Source organism: Sciurus carolinensis, chromosome 3 (assembly GCF_902686445.1).
Source record: "Sciurus carolinensis chromosome 3, mSciCar1.2, whole genome shotgun sequence".
Classification (NCBI taxonomy): domain Eukaryota; kingdom Metazoa; phylum Chordata; class Mammalia; order Rodentia; family Sciuridae; genus Sciurus; species Sciurus carolinensis.
This window is the reverse complement of record NC_062215.1, coordinates 147550288-147573620: the sequence shown is the minus strand read 5'-3', so window position 1 is coordinate 147573620 and position 23333 is coordinate 147550288. Positions and strand designations below refer to the sequence as shown.

At 38.9% G+C, this 23333-nt stretch overlaps 1 protein-coding gene across 1 annotated transcript in view; it reads right to left on the bottom strand.

Moving 5' to 3' along the window:
- The window catches only part of Spats2l (spermatogenesis associated serine rich 2 like), a 159553-nt gene that overhangs the window by 77403 nt on the left and 58817 nt on the right, over positions 1 to 23333 (bottom strand). Inside the window, 1 exon segment of the mRNA XM_047543734.1 lies at positions 6589 to 6649. Coding sequence (XP_047399690.1) covers positions 6589 to 6627 — 39 coding nt within the window. The 5' untranslated portion in view covers positions 6628 to 6649.

Genomic DNA, 23333 nt, shown 5'->3' with positions numbered 1-23333 from the left:
TTATAGACTGTGCTATTCCCCATTTCCATATCATCATACTGTCTAGTCTCAATTATTTTTTGTGAAGCTCAGCAATAGATATCAAAGTTTGAAAAAGTCAAGTCCACTTTTATATTCTTCTCTCATTTGAACTTTTATTTTTTTCCCCTAATTTTGGTTCTATTTAAATTTATACTTTTGAGTTCCAAACAAAATGTTTAACCAGGGCTCTTTTTTTTTTTTTTTTTGCATTTTCGAATTGTAAAATAAACAGATCATTTATAGTTTATATTACTAAGAGTTCATAAAACAGCTATGCACTTACTATTGTATTTGATGACTCTGTGAGGCAAGTGTTTTAATCATGTACAATCTACTGATCAGGAAACGGAGGCCAAGAAAAGATAAGTGACTTGCTTCATGTTGTTCAACTAGAAATTGGGGAACTAACAACCCCTGTCTCCAAACTCTGATTTGGACATTATTTCCTAAAGATACTGTGTCCCCCAAGGTGGCTTAAGAATCTCTCGTGATCAGAATGAGTCTCACTCCAAATTGAATACTCAGAAAATATTAACCTCATTTTACAAACAAATGGGCTTTACCCTTTACTTTCCACCTCTAGGTTCTATTGCTGAATTGAATCTGATTTAAACTGATTCATAATAATGCATGAACAACATGTGACTAAAAATTCTATTTTGTATATATCAGTTCTAATAATCCTTTCTTATTTACTTTGAGAATTACATTTAAAAAACTCTAAATCAATTTAGTACCCAAATGTTTCAAGCAAAAAAAAAAATCCAATAGCCACTATTGACTAATTTTTCTATGAGTTTCTAGCATTGAATTTCTTTTAAAAAAAATCAGAAAAGAGCTGTGAAAAGTGAGTTAGTCCTAAATATAAGATCCCTGATTAGCCCAAAGACTTTGTTCTGGTATATCTCTTTAATGGAGTGAAATTTGGGGATTTATTTTATTTTATTTTGGTGTGGCAGAATATGGCTGGTTACTCACCTAACAACCTCAGGTGTTATTGTGAAACTTACCTGAGACCACTTGTGTTTGATAATCATCTCATAAAGATGTTATTTTTCCACAGAACCAGAGGTAGTCAACCTAAGCAACCTAAGTTTCTGTTTTTAGAAGCAATTTAAAACACACTTTAATAGCAAAGAGAGTACTAAAATGAAATGACATTTCCATTAACCTACATTTCATTTTTCAAGAAGGCTTGAGACTTTGCAAAATATCATGAATGGGAAATGTAGTCTCTAAAGAACTTAACTATTCAAGCAGGCATGTTCATTCATTTGCTATCCATTCATTTTACCTAGCTCTAACTGGGGAATCAACTATGTGTCAATCCCAAGCATACTAAGACCCAGTACTGCCTTCCAGGGAACACACAGGTTCACACAGGGAGACAGAGATTCAACTAACAATTATACTACATAAAATAACAGCATCGGTGAAAAATATAGAGAATCCCACCAAAATATAAGACAGAGAACAGAGGAAGGGCAGGAAATTCAGGCAGGGCATGAGGAAAGAGACAGATGTTCAGAAAGAGTTCCTCAAAGGAAGGTGAGTGCAGGTCAGGTCCCTGAGGAGGACATCCCATACAGAGGAACTGTCTTCGTAATGGCACAGAGGCAGAAGTATTCAAGTTCAGCCTGACTGGACTGAGCGGGTATGGGAAGAAGTGGCAGGAGATGAAAGTGTCAAAGAAGACTGGGGTCTGATCAGAGCATGTGTGTCACATGAAGGAAAATGAACGTGGACTCCAACCACGTTTCCACCTGAAACTCTTTTTTTTTTTTTTTTTTTTTTGCGGTGCTGGGGATGTGAACCCAGGACCTTGTGCTTGCGAGGCAGGCACTCTACCAACTGAGCTATCTCCCCAGCCCGCCACCTGAAACTCTTAAAGTTATAATCCAACAATAGGGAGCTTTTCAAATAAAACTGTCATAGAGTATCCACTGTGAATTTCACTTGTCTTGAATATTAAACTTTATCAGCTCCTCCTTTGAACTAAAAGCTGCATGAGGACAAAAATGATTTCCTCACCAAAGCACCTACTCCTAATTAGTCCATCCAATCATGAACACACTGGAGATAAACAAAGAACTCACTTCAACTCAAGACATCTATTTTATTTCCCACAGTGCTTGACTACATATTGTATTAAAAATACAACATAGATCTGTCTCTAATCTCCAAAAGCTTGTAATGTAAGACATAACAGTTATTATTCTCAAGCCTCAAAATGTCATTGCTTTGCATGACAGATTGAGAAACAAACTAATCATAAAAAGGCCATAAAAGCTAATAACTAAAGGAAGCAAGTACAGTAAAATAAATCAATGTAAAATTATAAATGATCAGAATTTTCAGTTGTTGATTATGATTTATTTTATTGAGTTGAAAATTCTATTAACCTCTTGACATGGGAAGATGGAATTCACTAATTGAGTTAGAGGGGCTCTACTTTCATTGTCATGCAGATTGACAATATTTACAACTTAAACATCACCCTTTTTCAAAATAACTGCCAACATTTTGATAAGCTACTGAAGTGCAATGGCAAAACATCTACCGTGGTGCTTCACATGGGTATCTGACAGTGCTCATGACAGGTGGATGGATGTGGTCAATACGTGGAACCTGCACACTAACCATGGTGGTCTGTGTGCAGGTAGATCGACCTGTTTTCCTCTATTGGCCAGATGCCAACTCTGTTTTAACTATGACATTCAAGTGTTGACTGCTCAGCCTATCGTATAGGTCTACTAGTCATGCTTTGTAGGGAGTTTGATTCTTTAAAGTGTTTTTCCAAGACTGGGGAGATAGCTCAGTCGGTAGAGTGCTTGCCTGGCAAGCACAAAGCCCTGGGTTTGATCCCCAGCACCACACATACACAAAAATAATAATAATAATAATGATAAAAATAAGATGAAATAATTTATAAAGTGTTTTTCCTTCCCATAACCCAGCTTGGGAGCTGTTCAATCCATCTATCAATACAGCTGGGAAGGGGTCAATCTTTGGTCAGCCCTGTTAGACCTTACCCAAAGCCTCAAACTGGGGAACACAGATTCTCACTTGAATATATGACAGTGAGTCAGGGAGAATATGAAGCTGTGCTATCAAGTGGGCACAACTTTCCGCTATTGTTTATTCAATGATCAATAAGCTGAAACAGTTTATATTAAAATGATAGGTGGAATACATTATGGAATATAATGGGTAAAAAATTGGTATCAAAAGAAACAATCTACAATGTGAACACAGAGCCTACAGAATGGGAGAAAATCTTTACCACAAGCACTTCAGATAGAACATTGATCTCCAGGATGTATAAAGAACTAAAAAAACTTACCACCAAAAAACCAAATAACCCAATCAATAAACGGGCTAAGGAACTGAACAGACACTTCACAGAAGAAGATACACAATCGATCAACAAATACATGAAAAAATGTTTAACATCTCTAGCAATTAGAGAAATGCAAATCAAAACTACACTAAGATTTCATCTCACTCCAGTCAAAATGGGCAATTATCAAGAATATAACCTACGACAGGTGTTGGCAAGGATGTGGGGGGAAAGGTATACTCATACACAGCTGGTGGGACTGCAAATTGGTACAACCACTATGGAAAGCAGTATGGAGATTCCTCAGAAAACTTGGAATGGAACCACCATTTGACCCAGTTATCCCACTCCTAGGTTTATACACAAAGGACTTAAAATCACATACTGCAGTGATGCAGCCATGTCAATGTTTATAGCAGCTCAATTCACAACAGCTAAACTATGGAACCAACCTAGATGCCCTTCAATGGATTAATGAATAAAGAAAATATGGAACATATACACAATGGAATACTGCTCAGTCTTAAAGAAGAATGAAATTATGTCATTTGCTGGTAAGTGGATGGAGCTAGAAAATATCATGCTAAGTGAAATAAACCAATCTCAAAGAACCAGAGGCCAAGTGTTTTCTCTGATATGTGGATGCTAATTCACAATAAGGGGGTAAGAATAGAAATACTTTGGATTAGACAGAGGGGAGTGAAGGGAGGAGGGGCATGGGGGCAGGAGGGATAGTAGAATGAATCGGACATTATTACCCTATGTGCATATATGATTACACAACCGGTGTAATTCTACATCATGTGCAACCAGAAGAATGAGAAGTTATATTCCATTTACGTAAGACACGTCAAAATGCATTCTACTGTCAGGTATAACTAATCAGAATGAATAAAAAAATTGGCATCAATTTTTAAGATAACACATAAGATTCCAATAATATTGCATATTGGGGTAACAATATTGCATCCAGAGATGTGGGGTAACAAGTCTGTTCTTTGTGCTCTTGGGAATATTTTGGTGGAAACCCTGAGAAGCAGTCATGCAGTAGAAAGGGCACAGGCCTTAGAACCAGACAAGGCTGAGCCTGAATCCCTGCTCTTGTACATTTCCTGAGTCTGGCTTTGACCAAGTTTGACTGCAAGCTTCAGTGTCCTCATCAAACAGAAAGCCATTTAAAAAGGGGATTTACAAAACAAGTAGCATAGTCACTGATGGAGCTAGGGTGAGCTTGTTAGACCAAGTTGAGCTCCTGCTTACAATTTTCAAACAACTTGCTTTTGCCCCCAGAATAGATCTCTACATGACTGTTTTTAAGCCTATGGGTACACAGACCCCCTCCAGGAGTGAGGGAATCTATGGGGTCCTTCTCAGGATACTGTGTTAGAATTCATACTATAAAGTACACATGATTACAAAAGAAACTACTCACATTGAAATACAGTTAAAATATTAATAAAAAGCAAATTTATGCTACAGTAAAATATGCGCTTCTCCATTAACACATCAAAGAATACAGCAGCAGGTTGGAGAACTACAGTAATTTTGAAGCACCGATGAACAAATAACATTTCATGGTATCTGTAACAAATGTAATCTGATATGAAAATATTCATGGTGTCTAGCTGTGAAAGTAACAGGTCCTGCTGCTGTTACTATAGGTTTATTTTTACTCTTTGCCAACATTCATTATTGAAGGAAATACTAAATTTCCTTTAGATGTTAGTGATGACAAAAATGTATTTTTATATTCTAAGATAAAAATGTATTTGTCCCCAGACAAGCTCATGGACTCTGGATTCCAGGTCTCTTGGAGGTCCATGGGCCCAGGTGAAGTAGTACACTCTGAACTTAGCTCTCATTCCATCCCCTCTCCCCTCCACACTCTGGCCACACTGACCTCTTGCTCTTCAAATATATTCAACTGGGTCATCTTAGGCATCTGTTTTCATTTTTCTCTACTTACAATTCTCTGCCCTCAGATCTGCATGAGGGTTTCTTTCCCATTGCCTTTATCTCAGTTCAAGTATCACCTCTTCTAAGAACTTCCCTGGTTACTCAAGTAAAGTAGCCAACTCCCCTGCCTCCCTTCCATCAAATTACCCAGCATGCTTTCCTCATAGTCATTATCACTGTCAGAAATGACTGTGCTCACTTATATGTTCCTGAGTTCATTCTCTGCTTCCCTGCCCTAAATGTGAGCTCTGTGGGAGCAGGAACTCATCTACATGTTCAGTGCCATTCATATCCCCAGCATGAATAGTGTTTTGGACCATGGCACCTTTGCTAAGTGAAAAAAAAAAAAATAGTAAGAACTCCACAAATGATACTTCTCTCTTCCTTCACTCTGTATTGTTGGTATGGTGGGGATAAAAGGAGAAGGAAGACAAACTCCCACCTTTAAGTGATTGGCAGTCCAATGGAGCAAGGGGTACCCAGGGGAAGGTGGTATGAACATGGGCAGACCTATTTTCCAGTTCTGCTTACCTGGGTGACCACAGGCAAAGCACTTCTAGGGTTTCTATTCCTAGGGTGCCAGATGAATGGCTTGGACAGGTTTATCAGCATGGTCTATAGTTTGTGGTCATTAAGAGCTGAGAAAATAAGGTAGTGTATGTGGCAAATAAGGACTTCCTAGGTGGAGGAAGTGTCACAGATTTAGAGGGGCTCTGAACTGTAATCAGTCTCCAACAAATGATGAGGAAGGGTCATTTTCAGTATCACGAACTCTCAGGGTTGGAAGGGACTTGAAAAGGTTACCCAGGGGCCATCAGGTGAAGCATTGGTTATCTCTAGATGAAGCCATTTCTGGGGAGGTAATGTAATGCCCTAGTTCTCAGATGTAACCAAGTAAGTGGGTGAAGAATCTCAGCAGAAGAGGGCAATTGCCTGGCTTGAAATCCTGGCTCTGTCAGTTACTCTGTGAACTTTGCCAATTATCTCTCTGCTTCTTGATATCTACCCCAATAAAATAGAAATTTACAATAGTATCAACTTCACGAGGCTATGGTTAAAAGCAAATGAGAAAATGAATGTAATGTGTTTAACATACATTCAGTAAATGCAACTCATCATTCTTTCTGTTAATTGTTGAATAGTGTGACAAACTTACTATGTATCCCCCCAAACCATTTTCCCTTTCTTCCATTGTAATTGAGTTTTTACCAGCTAGGGATTATGATATCCAGTCTGGAGTTTCTGCAAGCCAGCATATAACTTGATCTTACCTTTTCCTTGACATTCACATGAGTATTGAGTTCAGCCATCTTGCTTCTAGTGGAATATGCCCTATAAGGAGGGGAGGGGGAGAAAGATTGAAGTTTTAAAATTGATCTCTCAATGTGTTATTTTTATGCTCTCTTCCAACATAGTAAACAGTTTCATTCAGTCATAATCATAAATACTATTTCAGAATGTAAAAATACTTTCAAGCTAAGCATTTGACTTAGATTGTTCTATAAGCATGATATGAGAACTCTGGAAGACAATGTAAAATCTTTTATTCATTCTGTATTGACATGAAAAATGACAAAGACAGATGGGAATGCACCCAAACTGTGTTTCTTCTTATTGTGTTAAAAAAAAAAAAAAGAGAGAGAGAAGAAGAAAGGTGGTCAAAAACTGTAAGAGAAGGGAAATTGCACCTATTTAAGCATTTTCATCTCAATTCTCTTTATCCCAAAGCTTTTATTGGGCATTTCCTGCATGTATATAACCACACCAAGTGCTGTAAAGAGAAACATAAGTGGCTTCAGCTATAAAAACAAACACTTCCTTTTTCCTCTATCTGGAATGTTGTTACTTTACATAGTAGTAGTTCTATTTCTTTCCTGACATCTCAGCTTGAATGTCATCTCCTCCAAGAGGGATTCCCTGATCACACTACCTAGAGTTGCCATGTTTCTGCCTCTCTCTCCATCAGTACATGACTGTTTTTAACCTTGTGTTTCCCTGTTTCCCTTTACTGACATGTAAAATTTTTGGAGCAATAAATATATAACAGCACCATGATTGCTGAGGACCACGAATTTATGATCGCCAGTTTCTAAATGGGCTGTTAGCATTGACCATAATCTTTGTGTTTCCCTAAACTCTTCAGGTTTTCTGCCTTTGTTGTTCAATCTTCTTTGTGAAGTGGCCCTGCTCTAATGTCCGACATTAAGATGTGGTGTTTTTGTTTCTCTCATATGGTGAAAATCTTTCACCATCATTATGGAAAATAGATCTTATATCTTTATACAGTTTCAATCTTTTTGAAATAGAAAATAAATAACTTAAAAGCATTAAGAGATTATTTCAGAAGTTAGCAGCTACAGCCAAGTATCAATCCAAGTTATTAATATATACTACCTGTTAGCATATTGAATACTTTTTGTCAATTAAGAACCACTGAAACACTTTCTTGTTTTCTTTCTGACTTTTGCTATGAAGTCAGAAATGTTTTAGATAACTTGCAAAAATTCTGTTTTTAAATACAATTGATCAACAATCATGAAAAAATATTCATCACCTCTAGTGATTAGAGAAATGCAAATCAAAACTACTCTAAGATTTCATCTCACTCCAGTCAGAATGGCAATTATCAAGAATACAAGCAACAATAGGTGTTGGCGAGATGTGGAGACAACATACATTGCTGGTGGGACTGTATATTGGTGCAACCACTATGGAAAGCAGTATGGAGATTCCTCAGAAAACTTGGAATGGAATCACCATTTGACCCAGCTATCCAACTCCTCAGTTTATACCCAAAGGATTTAAAATCAGCATACTATAGTGATGCAGTCATATCAATGTTTATAGCAGTTCAATTCACAACAGCTAAACTATGGAACCAACCTAGATGCCCTTCAGTGGATTAATGAATAAAGAAAATATGGAACATATACACAATGGAATATTGCTCAGTCTTAAAGAAGAATAAATTATGGCATTTCCAGGTAAATGGATAGAGCTGGAGGATATCCATTAATCAAACCCCCAAAACCAAAGGCCTAATGTTTTCTCTGATAAGCAGATGCAGATGCTGATCCATAATGGGGGTGGGGAATGAAGGGACTTTGGGTTGTGCAGAGTGGAGTGAAGGGAGAAGAGGGGATGTGGGGATGGGAAGGTTGGTGGAATGAGATGGACATTATTACCCTACATACATGTATGATTATACTACTGGTATGATTCTGTACCATGTTCAGTCAGAGGAAAGAGAAGTTGAACTCCATTTGTATACAATGTATCAAAATGCATTCTACTGTCATGTATAACTAATTGGAACAAATCTAAAAAATAAAAAATTTTTAAAAAAGAATTAAAAACTCACTAAAGTATAAAAAGAAAATTATCTGCTTTTTCCCTCTCTGATTTTCTTCCCAAAAAGTTCTTTGATGTCTCCTTTTAAACCTAGGTCTTAAGTAAGGCATCAATTTAGATTCATTACCTTTTGCTGATTTTAGGATGAAAGTTAGGCAATATGCAATGTTAACTCTGTTACTGCTCCGATTATTCTCAATAGTAATCAACACAGATATGTTATCAAATATTAAAAACAATAAGATTTTATTTGTAGGTGTTTCCAAATGGTGCTGCCACTGACAGGTGCATTTCAGCACACTCGTAGGGGTGACCCTGCGTACTTATTTCCAGTAAGGCAGCTCTTTCCTATATCCTCTACAAAGAGTGTGCCTCTTCCCTTTAAAACACCTCCCATTTCTTCAAATTGGCAATTTCTATGTCCTCTAATTGAATATGGGAGAAAGTTAGTATACTAGTTGACAAATAATACCTGAATTTTCTTTTCACTTGTTCCTGCCTCTGACAGTTACCAGTAAAAGATAATTTTCCGATGATCTCTAACAGCAAACAGAGATGGCATGTGAAGTACAAGAACAAATAATTAGGTGTTTCTATTTACAGGTCATCAAGAGTAAAACTTCAGTCATCTCAGTGCCAGCAAGATGGTCTACAAGCATACCTGATGACTTTTGAATGGCTGATTTTTCTCATTCAAATGAAAGTTCTTGTATTATGTAAACATATACTGTATTTGCATGGATTTTGCAGTGTGCTGCAGTGTACACATGGGGGAGGTAGGAAGGTATACCTATGGAACTGTAAGAATTGAACACTGACAACTGGCCTTGGTGCCATTTGTTAGGATGGGCCTGTAAGTCATGAAGTCTTTCACTTGACTAGACCAGCTTTCTGGACATATCTAATTTTGCAATTACACATGTGTGAAAAAGTCTTGATTTGTTTTTGTATTTGGTCTTTGATGTCTAGACTTGAGTATGCTGCAATTTCTGAAGATGAAGTATTAAAAAAAAAAAAAAAGTAATAGTAGGGAGCTGTTCTCTGCTGTTTTAGGATCCTAATTTTTTTTCCATGTGGAAAGTTGCCTCTCCAGACTCTACTTCCAGGTGGATTCTAATACTCTTTCCAAATCACGTTTTTTTGCTGGCTGGTGTATAATAGAGGGTTGGGAAATTGCCACAGTACCAGTTATGGAAAACAGCTGAAGGGTTTTATTCTAAAAAGATCATAAATTCGGTTTGCCTTAAAAAGTTTTCAACTTCAGTGGCTACGTGGGTTCTACCGATAAGGACAAATGCCAGGGCAACTGTGACAGGCGAAGGTGAACTGCAGTGTGCCCTGCAGGTCCTCCTTGAGTGTCTACAGCCTCCTACTGGCCCTGGTCCCTCCAGAATGTTCAGAAGCACACCTCATATCTGCATGGCATCCTGTGCTCTACATAGTGAAAATCAAACTGTGCTGTGCTCATAAGCTTTTGGGAATCTCTTTTCTCCTTTGAACTGTATCTGGCCAGTCAGATCAACTGAATTTGAATCTTCATGACTTAACCTAGATCATTAAGGAACTTTTCTTCCAGCAAACATATCTTCACCTCTTTCCACATGACAAGCCCAGGGTTCAGCAATGTGTAACCCTAGCCCTCCAAGTTGCAGACCTCTAGTGCAGCTAGAAGAGCCTCTAATTCTGTGATTTTTTTTTTCAGGTCCTACAGTGAGTGAGAGGGACAACAGTCTTGCCTAATTCCCTCATATCATGCTTGGTCATCACACTCAGTAGTGTGTTGCTGCTATACATGACCACTGCTCATATCCAAACATAGGTGGATCACAAGAGATTTAAGTCTACAAGACAGGTATAGGGATCTCTGATTTCTTGGGAAAGAACCCAGTTTCTAATTACTATTACCACTTGAGGTCATTCTTGGAACAGACCAATTATTGAGGTCTACCTACACTTACATGCTGTATACATTTTGATCAATGAAAGGCCACATATATAATGGTGCACATCTAGGTCTAGGTGTGTGGTAGGTTATATCAGCCAAGTTTGTGTAAGCACAATCTATAATGTTCCCACAACAATGATACTATCTAAGGACACAGTATTTAGATGCATCCCCTCTGTTAAACAACACAAGACTGAATTTAAATCCATGGACGCATGTTCCATTTTTAATAATCAATAGAAAATTAAGATACCAGAAATGTAAGTGCTGATCTTATAATAAATTGTAGGAGGCTTTTCCTTAAAATTAAAATTTAGATTTCAGTCACGGTATTACAAAAAAAATAGATACCATATTTTTATATACATCCTAGAGAAAAATGAAGATCAAGAAAACTGTTAAAACTTAGGAAAAGACATCAATCACAAAGAAAAGAATTTCACCATTTTAATATATCATCTCTAATATTCTCCAAAGTAAAATTAACAAAACACAAATATGGTTACCACCCATCACTTCAAACACAAAGTTATATCAAAATGAACTATCCACTGCACAAAGATCTTACTTACTATGCATTAACACTGGTCAGAAGATCTATTAGCTTATAAGCAAAGATAAACATATTTGATAAAAAATATATTTTAAGAGTAGAAATTCTGGCATTTCTTTTAGCATTTCTAATTGATACAATCGGTGAGGTTTAAACATGTATGAAAATCTGATCAATTACCAAATCAAAGTTTAAAAATATATATTTTATATTTCCCGTGTGATCATATAAAACATGAAAAGTTAAAATAACATACTAAAATGCCAGATGGCTATATGACTTTCCTATCTCCCCGTGTTTTATTGTGTAGACAGTCATAAAGTTTCACTTTTGTTTCTCTGAAATCTATTACTGCTCTTAGATTCACTTTCCTGTTCTAGGTATTACATCATTTCATTTAAATTGGATTTAGGGAGCCAGAGGAAAGACATAAGAAAAACTTTAAAATAATGATTTTATTTTCAAGACCATTTATGCAACATTTTCTCATGATTTTGTAAAAACATAAAAATCATAAAATACATGAAAATCATATTTGGGGCTGTTAATAGTATATTCAATAAATTATTGTAACATTATTGAAGGACATAGATAAATGCCAAATATCATGATTTATGGCTTAGAGAAAGAAAATGACCAAGTTGGTACGGGATGGGGATCCACTTGACTTTCTGGCTAATCAGACTCCACCGAGGAGCTTTGAAAAATAATTTTGAGTCCCATCTCCAAATGGCGTGGAGAAGTGACTGAAAACAGCCACTACTCAGATCATTTTTCTGTAAAACAAATCTGAGTCGGAATGTGCTGAAAGTGTGAAATATACTAGGGAATTTATAGACTTAGTACATTAATGTGTTTATATTGATTATATGTTTAAAGTATGGTATTTGATAGATTGGATCGAATAAAATATAATATTAAAATTAATTTCATCCTTTTTACTTTTCTTCATGTGACTTCTAGAACACTCACAATTGCCCGTGTGGTTCACACTATATCTCTACCGGAAAGTGAGATCTTAGAGCAGAGTGTGGTTCCTAGAGAAGTAGCCCCAACATTGCCTTGAACTTGCTAGCAAGGCAAACAGCAGGCCCATCACCAGACAGTGAATCAGGGCTCTGGAAGTGGGCAGCAGTTGGTGCTGAACCAGCCCTGCAGCTCAGTGGATGTACACTGGGTAAACTCAGGGAACCACCACAGTCTAGTCTCCTCCTGGGAACATAGAGAGAGGGTGTCTTCCTTGATTCCAATCTCTGCACACAACAAAGAGATTCCTACAGAAACCTAGACGGATAAATGGTGGTCAGTTTCCCACAAATTACATTATTAAGTAATGGTTCTTTCACCAACATATTGTTAATAATGGAGAGCTTACAATTTACCAGGTCAGCTAAAGTGCTTTAACAAATTTTTACTTTACCCTCACCACATTATAAGCTAGAAATTATGATATTCCAGTTCCAAGTATGGGAAAACTGAGGCACAAAGAGGAACTCAAACCCCCACAGCAGTTGGAGGGGTCAGGAGTCAAACCCAGGCCAATGGGCTCTGGAGTTCAAGGCCACTGCACTAATAGCAAAACCATCAGATAAACCAGTTATGGGGCCTGTTGTCTATGAACTGCAGGAAGAACTCCACAAGGAGTGTAAGATCATCCAGAGGCAGGCTCCTGCCCTCTCCGACCCAACCCCCCAGGCAGGCATGTGATGTACATATCCAGAGCTCACACACTGCAGAGCAAATCTCTCTACTCTTCATGTACTTCTTATAAAGAGATGGCTGTTTTCCCACAGCTTGCTACTGCTGGGGAGAGTGCACAGGGGTGCATTTAGTGGGTGGTTTCCCAGGTGCTGCGATGCCACCCAGGGACTCCATGGCATTCCAGGGTCTAGCACTTAACTGTTTCTTTGTTGTAAATTAATTAAAATGTCTATGTACATGGCTTTGGTATACCCAGGCAACATTGTGATCACATAGTCCCTGAGGCATTTTCTGAAGGTTGCTTCAAAGGGGAAGAATCAGGCCCAATCTTGTGTGTAGGAAGTCAGTAATATGACATGATTTAAGAAGGAACAGAAAGTCTCTCAGCCTAAATGGCATCCAACTGCCTCCCAGAGTATGAACTTCTTAAGAGAGGCCCGCATTTTTCCTTAGACTAGGGTATGCTATTGCATCTGCCAGAAGGTACAAGGTCACAGGTTGATTTATTTCATTCTCCTACTGCCCTGAGCAGAGAGTAGTGCTCTGAGACAAGGGGAATGTGGACAGGAAAAATTTTTTTGTTTTTGTTTTGTAATGGGGATTGAACCCAGGAGCACTTTACCACGGAGCTTATCTCCACTCTTTTTTTTACTTTTTACTTTGAGACAGGGCCTCACTAAATTGCTGAAGCTGGATTAGAACTTTCAATCCTCCTTTTAGCCTCCCAAGTCGCTGGGATTATGATTGTGCGCCATGGTACCTGGGTAGACAAGCGAGTTTTGATAGAGAAAGCTGGGAAGGCTGCACATTTGTCCATATGGTGCCCTACATCTCAATGGGGTCACAGACAGGCATGTGAGCCTCAGTCTCCAGCTGTGAAATAAGAGGAGGGAACAAATGACCACTGGGTCCTTTATGGCTCCCAGGGTATTAAAAGTCTGTAAGGACACTGAAAATTACTGGGAATGACACTCAAGCTGCCCCAGGGTGCAGAGAGCCGAAATTCAACAACAAAAAGACATGGGTATGTCTCTGATGGACAAGGCATCTCTCTGTGTAGATCATTCTTGAATTAGTCAAGAAACTAACCATCCAGTCCCCCATGCATGATCCAGGGGTGCTTGCAGGCCAGCTGAACAGGGAAATAAGTGTCTCTTCTATTAAGACTTTGTCTAAATTTAATATTAGGGAGGCTTCCTGTTGCTTAACATTTTGGTGGCCTAATCTTCTCTCTATCTTCTGTTCTGTGCCTCTTCCTTTTCTCTTTGCTGTTCCTTATCTGGCCTTGTAATTACTGAGGTCTCTGAGATTCCAAGGGCCTTAGCTCTTTTTATCTGTGGTTTAATTTCCATAGTTTAATAAAAGTACTTATGTAAAGTCTTACTCCTTAAAAAAGAGATGCTGCAATTATTAGCAACGAGAACACATAAACAATGAAACAGAATGGTGACTGAAATATGAATTTCACATGAAGATACTTAGACTTTTTTGTTTAAATTGGAGAAAAAAAATCTCAAGGTTGCATTTTTATTCAAAGACACTTCAATGTACTCAACCCACTGTTAGAACAACTTCACTGAAAAGCCTTTTAAGGGCAAATGTCAGAAAAAATTTCACATTTAAAAGCTCAGCTCAGCCTCTTTTGAAAAGCAGGGTTATCCTTTGGTTGAGAAATGTCCCTGCCTACTAAGTTCTTTGTGGGGGGAAGAAAGAAAATTGAATGTTTTATTTAAACAGGTCATTAACAGTCGATACTTATTTGAAAAGGCCTGCTTTCGGAGGCAGATAAAAGCTTCCAATCACTTAGAATATCACTTGAGCGGATCTAGGGCAAGATGTGCTGATGCAAGTTTTAGACCTTTATGAGGGAATATCTTCACTCAACAGGCCCGGTGCTTATGTGGGCGGCAGAGTCGCCCGTATTGTGGGCACTGTTGTGTGTGCTGCACTTACAGAGATACGACAGGGAGGAGTACAAAGCACACTTTATGGCAGGCCCAGCTTTGAATTTTCCATTTTAGTACTGGCAAATGCTTATGAATGAAGATTAACCATTTTTGCATAACATGCCAAACCACCTCCCCATGGCAGCAGAATGCAAATGGGAGCAAAAGAGCGAAGGACAGCTAAAATAAATGCAGCAGATCTCAGGCAGTGCAAGCATGGGGAAAGGATGCATGGCCAGTTTTGTTAGCATTCATCTACTGCATGATTTTTCTATTTAATTTGAAATTATTTGATTTCATAAGGTCTCTGACAGCCTGAGAATATAAATAGATGCTTTTTTCTAAAAGTGACCCGACACTCGCTCCTATAAAGATCTGCTTTTGATTGCTAGGTTTTAAAGCAAACATGTGTTTCCATAGAGATGTGGGTGACCTGGACCTGGTACAAGTACCCACTTGTATCAGCAATTCAATTATGCTCAGTTCTTTTAAGATGTGATGATGTAAGCCAAAGTCTTTAAAATATGTCCATCCTCAGAGGTGCCTCAAGAAAGGTGAAGTGGCCGGTGTTATGTGAAGCAGAGAAGTTCAGAAGAATTTCGCCCTCTGCAAGCAAGCCATAATAGGCAATCTACCTGCAGATCACAGGAGAATTTGCTTTTCCTACCCCAACCCACCACCCAATGAGCAAATCCCAAATCCCAGATGGGTTTAGACAATAGATCTTTGCAGTGTTTTACACCCCAGAGCACCAAGAACCTTGTCACAAACTCCGCAAATACTAAAAAATAAATAACATCTTTTCGTTTTCTTTCTTGCCTTTCCCCCATCTTTCCAACCAGCTGTGGACAATTCCCACAGAAAGGGCAATATTTTTCCTTATTCTTTGACAAACATTCGTTCAACACTGACAGTGCACCAGGCTCCCTGGGGAATGCTGGTAATGGTGAAAGCTGAACCTTGCTGAACTTTCACTGTGCACCTAGCACTTCTCCAGCATTTTTGATATCTTTCTACATATTAACTTATTTTAGTCTTAAACGAGCCCTATGGAGTATGAACTTGTGTTATCATCTCCATTTTATAGACAAAGAAATGTAAGCACAGAGAGGCAAGGTATTCACTCAAGGTACACAGCTATTTAAAGACTGAGCTGAGATTTGAACTCAGGTCTCTTGGTTCCAGATATCCTGGTCCCCAAGGAGCTTACGGTTCAACCATGGAGACAGAGATCATGGCAAGAACACAGAAAAGAGCAATATATGGAGGTGGAGAAGGAAGTTAGAGAATGGACTAAAGGCATGAGAGTTGGAATTGATGTAGCTCAGATTCAGTGCAATGCTGGGACTGTGGTTTGCACAGGTGAAAAGTCTAGTCCAAGAGACCTGGCACGAGGAAGGTTAGGGCTGGCTTGCTATTTGATGGGGTGTGGCTCCGTACGTTAGAAAACTTTGCATCTTTTTCAGGACAATGCTGCATAGTCATCTCCAAAGAAAACCTGAATTGTGATTCTGCAATTTAATTCTGGGCTGGTGAAGAGAACCCCTAACTAAACCTGGCAAACCTAACCTACACATTTAGCTCTGGGACGCTGGCTTGGTTGTCACAGAATAAACACCCAGAACAGGAATCCATTCTCTCTTCTGAGTATATTCCCATTTCAAACCTCTAGTCTAATAAAGGCACGGTAGTCCTTGTTCATGAAGTCAGAATTCTCTCAGTAAACACTGAAAAATTTTCTTAAAGTAGTACAGAAAGTCAGGTTCTTCCTACTTCCTTGAAATGTCACTGGTACTAGCCCAATAAAATGGCATATGGAAGCACTGGTGATTGGTGGGAAAGAAATATTAGGGAACGAAGGCAGACCCTGGACATCTACGTCTGGCAGGAAAGACCTCTCAGGCAGCCAGCCCCATTCTTGCCTCTGCCCTCCATCACTGTCCTTTCTGAGGCTTCCCAGCAAATGCAAATCCCACTCACTTTTGAAGGCTTCCTGGTGTTCCAGGTCAGGGCCCTCAATGCAGTCCCCAGCCACGGTCTTCCTCGGCAGGCAGATAAACTCTGTTCCCCAACGGATACCTTTATCAACTTGCTTTTATAGTAAGTCATCTCAATAGTGACGCAGATAGAGCCAGAAACCCGGGCAGTGGCAGGATTTTGGGTGTGGCTGAGTAATCAGTCCTGGGCCAGTGGCCTCAGCCACTTGAGGCTCAGAGAGCCTCACCTCCTCAGAGACAGATTGCTTCCTCTTTGTAAAACTACCCAGTGATTTTGCCTCAGGCCCACATTAGTGAATGCCCAATTCTTCATTCTTCTTACCCTAGGGAAGGTGTAGCTGTAAGACTGAACTTGCAACCTTTACACGATGGCTCCAGGGACTGCAAGACAGTACAAGCAGGGACTGTAGTCTTCACTCCAAAGGTCAGTTTCTGGGTAAGATTGTCTGCAAAGGTTTTCTCATCTTCCGGGTGACACCAGTGCTGGCATATTAATCAATGAGCAAACATTCCTGGCACTGCACCTTTAAGCAATATCCTTGTGCAGAAACTTGTTGTTCCTGGTTCTAGGCCCAACTGGAATCATCTGTTAGTTCTCCTATACATGCTACTTGTTTGCTGGTTTGATTTTTTAGAAAATTAAAATGTTCTACATGTACTTAGACTCTCTATCTCTTTTGGATCAGGCCTCAACTGATCCCACCCATTACAGGTCACTAGCTATGCACACAGAGGCAGCCGGCTTGGCAGCTTTCAGCACCAACCCTGTGGCAGAGGTGTCCATTTGAAGGGCCTCTGTCACCACCATACAGAGGAAACACTGCCTTTTTTCTGCTACATGGGTTCTTATTACATGTTACCAAGACTGAGTCCCAGCTCTGCCTCTTAACTAGTGTGGGGATTCGAGCAAGTTACTTGATCTCTACCTCCATTTCCTAATCATTACAATGGGGATAATAATAGTAACTATCTCAGAGGGTGTTACTGCAATGTATTCATATTGGTAAAGTGATTACAAGAGTGCCTGGCACACAGCTACTACTATAAAAATGCTGTAAAGAAATATAAATAGAATCCCTATCGCCTACGTGGTAGCTTTCCCACTGTCCTCATTTAACAGGTGAGAGTTGAGACTTAGGAGGTCGTGTTTATGCACTGAGTCAGTGATGGAGCTGGCTCTTGAAACCTGACCTTCTGACCACAAATTGCCCTCCTGTGGCTCCACCCGTCTCTCCTCCCACTGAGCTGCCTTCTGATAGAAGGCCAGGGCAACTTCAGAGAGGAGGGTGTGGCAGCCCAAGGTGAGGACCTGGCAGCAGCATGCTCAGGGGACAGGAATGCTCAGAGCTCTCTGCCTGTGTCCTGAGGTCATTTATTTTCTGTGCTCTTAAAACTTAACCCAAGCAGAAGTAAATCTACTACTACAATACCTCTTCCCCACAGACATGCTAGGTGGCTACCAGATGAGAATGGTGCTTTATGACCAAGTCCCCAGCTGAGGTGGTTATCATCTGTAGAAGACAATAAACGCTTACTATGCAGAAAGAGCGAAGTTCAAGTAAAGTCTTAGAGCTAATTAGGGAAATCTAAAGACTGCTAACTCCCCTTCCACACATTCTGATTTCAGGTTATTGAATCTAGATGGATACCTTTGCTCATTTTGATCATTTTCTCATATGTTCAAATTCTAGAGGTTGTATTTACGATCTTATCAAATTTTCTTTGGATTTCTAACTATAATAAAAAGTAGAAATTTGTCACTGGTAATATGCTTTAATGGGAAAATCAGTAGATACTTTTAAAATACTTCAAATATTTTAGACCTTAATAGAGTTAATGAAATTACAAAAAGAATTCCTTCCTCTTAAAAGGACTGCTTCTGATCAATTCCATTTGGCCTTTCTTTTTCCCAGGTACCGAGTACAATGCCAGTGACAAGCTAAGTGTTCAGAAGAGATGGCTGGAGGGAGAATGTATGTCCTCTCATTTATTCTTCCTTTGTTGGTCCCAATGAGGTTTTAATAATTAATTTTCCAATTTTTAACACCTTGTACTGTTATCTGTTTAAACAGCACCATTAGAATCTGTATTGTCAAATGCTGTTGCAGCCTGCATTCCTTCACACACCCTTCCATGAACGGGGGTGGACCTGTCCTCCTCCCCACTATACCGTCAATCCTGTGATGCCTTTTGGTCAGAGTTGAGGTCCAATCATGAGTACCTTTTCCTCCACATCATTATTGGACCCCACATATCCCACCTCTTTAACCAGGTAACTTTACCAATATCCACCACTTATTTCATTTCTTGTCAACACAGTCATGGTGCACAACATAACCAAGTGACAAGTTAGTTCTTCCAGTTCCTTTCCATCAAAGCTCATACTTCTGTCCAAAATAAATAAATAAAAATAAAAGACTAAAATTTACCTTTCCTATGGAATATCGGAAAACAAAAATAATTCATTTTCACCCAATCCAAACACATTTGACCACTAAGCTCACCATTATTTACTCATGTAACTCCAGCAAGATATGGATTTTTGTTGTTGCCAACACTTATATGCCCTTTATGAGCTCTTTGGAAACCCTTTTTTCTCATTTTCTGTCTTTTCTACCCTGTAATTTATAGCCTAAAAGGCCTGAGAGCACATACCTTGTCTTTTCTACTTTGCACAGAGCTATTGCCTGCCCCATGGCTCAACTCATATTGGGGGAAATTAAGAAAGTACCAGATGCTTATGATGGTCTATAAGCCTTAGCAGTATGTAGTTTAATCTCTTCCAAATCATTTTTCTAAAGACTGAATGAATCAAAACTCTTTTTTGTAGAGTAGCTCAAATATTGTACAGGCCTCTAGACTAAATATAATACCATGTATTATTTCCCACAGGAAGACTTTGTGTTAGTCATCCAATCTACCTTAAAGCAATTTTGAAGTGTAAATGCATTAGGTTTTGGTCACCTGTTTGGTGAAATAGATCCATCCCTTACAGTCTTGATTCCACTTATACCATTCTTGGAAGATTTATAGAGAAAGGTAATCAAGGTTTTCTTTCTCTCTTTTACCCATCTTAACAATTTCATTATCCAGTCATGGAACAAGTCCTTTGAGTGTGCTCCTCATGAGCCTGAGAGTTGTAGGTCAAGGGTGTCCATGTGTCTCTAAGAATTGAGACCATTATTGGGGGAATATGTATATTGTAGGGCGTGGAGGTGTCAGAACTCAGAGAAACAGGAATGTAACAATATGAAACAAATCATTCTGAAATGATTTCAACTTCTGAAGGGCTGAGACAGCTTTACTTAAGGTGGCTTTAATCAGAGAGGCTTCATAGAGGAGGTACCATTTTGCATTGCCTAGAGGCAGTACCAGTGTTGACAGGAACAGCATTTCAGGGAAGAAGAAGCACAAAATGAAACCTCTCTGGCAGAAACAAGTGAGTCTCAAATGAAGCTAGAAAGAAAACCTCCTAGCTTAGTGGCCAAACATCAATTAATAAATATTTATTGAGGATCTACTGTGTGTCTCTATTTAATGTGAAGCATGTAGCTGACTGTAATGTAGTATAATTTTAAGGTTGGCTCCTATAAGGAGATAGGATTATTAGGCAGGATTATTAGGCAGTAAGCAATTAGATGACTTCAGAAGGTGAGAGAAGGTGTTACATGGTATGATTTCCATTACACACTTGTCCTGCTTGTGATGCGGCAAGAAGTAACATCCTTGCTTTGCTCTGCTTTTAGTAAATAAGAGAGCTCCTTCTCATTCTCACCTTACCCCAGTTCTCTTTCCTACATCTTGTCATTTTGGGCTACATGGTTCTGAATCACGACTGTATTCATTTTCTCTATTATCCCTGAAACGCTTAACTGCAAAATGGATCTCTGGGTTATTGGTGGTGGTTCTTTTTTAATGATTTCAAGGTTTTTTTTTGGTACTTGACTTGTCCCTTTAGTTTTAATATGCTTCAATCTGACTAATATTAAAGTGCTCCAAAACAAATTAAAAACTATGCAGCTGAGTTTCACTTAGCTCCAGGAAAGCAACTCATAAATTATATTTAAGATTTCATTTGCGTTTATTTTTACCTGGTCTTACAGGCTGTGAGATGACCAGCAACTAATATTATGTAACTTACCAAACTCGAAGAGACAACCAGTACTGAAAAGACATTCTTTTTTGCAAAATGCTCCTCTCAAATATATGAGGAAATATGAGAGATAGACAACATCTTCAAAAATTGATCTACAGTTTTATCTGAATGACTACCAGTCAGATTTAACTAGGTTTCATCTTTCATTTCAAGCTTTCAAACAATACACAACTAGATAGAATGAGGCTACTCTAGATGCCTCATGGAGAACATGAGGTAGGGACTGAGGGAAGACTACAAAGATACATATGGTCATGGTATTAGTTGGTTTTTGAACACTCCTAAAGCCATGCTGCACAATGGGAAAATAAATAAATAAATTTGGCTATTATAAAGCTTTCTTCTTTAAACCTATGAGAGGGGTCAGTCATTTACTTCACAAACACCTCTCATGTCTGATAGCTCCACCATGCTGTTGCTATCATATAGTGACCACATTCATTCATTCATTCATTCATTCATTCTTCTATTCACCTGATCACCTGCTCTGTGTCAGGTACTGTCCTAGGGACTAGGACAACAATGAACAAACCAAACAAAACGACCTGGTGATTACATCTGTGTCTAATTCCCTGAGTGTTCATGTTGCTCCTGCAAGGTAGGAATTGTCTCTGCCTTACAGATGAGGAAACTGAGGATTATATGTTAAGGCTTAGGTCCCAGAGCTGGTCAACAGCAAGACCAGGACTGGAAGTGACTTGGAGTGACTCCCATGTGGGTACTCAATTCACTAGGTTGGTGCTACTGTTTTAGTCCAATGCATATAAAAGGAATAGTTTTAAAATTATTTAATGGGTTCATTACAATCAAGACATCTTAGCATTCACAAGAGGTAGAATCATAAATGTAAAGAATGTTTGATAACAGTGACTCTGGAGGCTGAGGCAGGAGGATCACAAATTCAAAGCCACCCTCAGCAACCTAGGGAGACCTTACCCTGTCTCAAAATAAAAAAAAATAAATAAATAGGGCTGGGGATATGGCTCAGTGGTTAAGTACCACTGGGTTCAATTCCCTGGTAGAAAGAAAGAGAGAAAGAGAGAGGCAGGGGAGAAAAGAAAGAAAACAAGAAAGAGAGAGAGAGAGAGAGAGAGAGAGAGAGAGAGAGAGAGAGAGAGAGAGAGAAAGAAAGAAAGAAAGAAGAGAGAGGTTGGGTGTGTAGCTCAGTGGCAGCACACCTGCCTACATGTGTGAGGCATTGGGTTTGATACTCAATACCACATAAAAATAAATAAATAAATAAATAAATAAATAAATAAATAAATAAATAAAACAAAGGTATTATGTTCATCTACAACTAAGAAAAAAATTTTTTTAAAAAAGGAAGTTTAGTTTAAGCTTTAGTTAAAGCTAAAGGTGAAGGAAATTATTAATGAAAACTTATCAATGGAAAGAACAAAAACAATGTAACATTTTCACAGGGCTTGACATGTTCTCTAAATCCCTGTGAAATGCCCTTTCCTAAGCAATTTTCCATATTTTTTTCACCTTTTCCTTAATTTGCCATATCCAGTGTTCCCTTCCCTTTCTTCCTGTTACATTTGGGTTGGTTTGCTTGTTTTTGGTACTGGGGATTGAACCCTGGTGGTGCTTTATCAGTGAGCTACACATATCCCCAGTGCTGTTTATTTTTTATTTTTTTTATTTTGAGACAGGATCTCAGATAAGTTGTTAAGCTGTCCTCAAACTTGCAACCCTCCTGCCTCAGCTTCCTGAGTTGCTAGGATTACAGGTGGGTGCCACCACACCTGACACCTCTGCTATCTTTAAAGGACAGGAGAAGCAATCTTGGGCACTAGTGAGTCTCTCGTCACAGAATGTGTTTGGGCAGAGGTTGGGTGGCCACTCCGTGAAGATGTTGGGGAGGAGACTCACTCATAGTTCAGGAAGGTGGGTGACCTCTGAGTACCCTGTAACTCCAGAATTCAAAAAGGGGAAACGATGCCTGTATTGAGGCATTCGGAGTACTTTCATTCAGTTGTAGACCTGTATGATGTGAAAGTTTGGAATGAAAATTGAAACCAAGTTCCGCTGATACATACAAGACATATTCCCAGAAGTCAGTTATTTCCTCTGGACTCTTCATGCCTAGAAGTCTGAGATGGTAATGGAAAAACCCTGGCCACAGACAGGGCCAGAAATGCCTGGAAAATATGGATTTATCAGAAAACAACTTGTGATTTATTATTTGAAGCAAAATCCAAAGAAACTGCCACCAGGAGACAAAAATACCACTGTCAAACAGGTTTTTCTGTAAAATTTGGCTTGTAACTCAATTCATCTCCCATGCGAAGCATCTTCTGGTCTCAACTTAGCCACAGACCTACAAGTTGGTGCAGCTTCAACCCTTAACTGAACATCCATCCC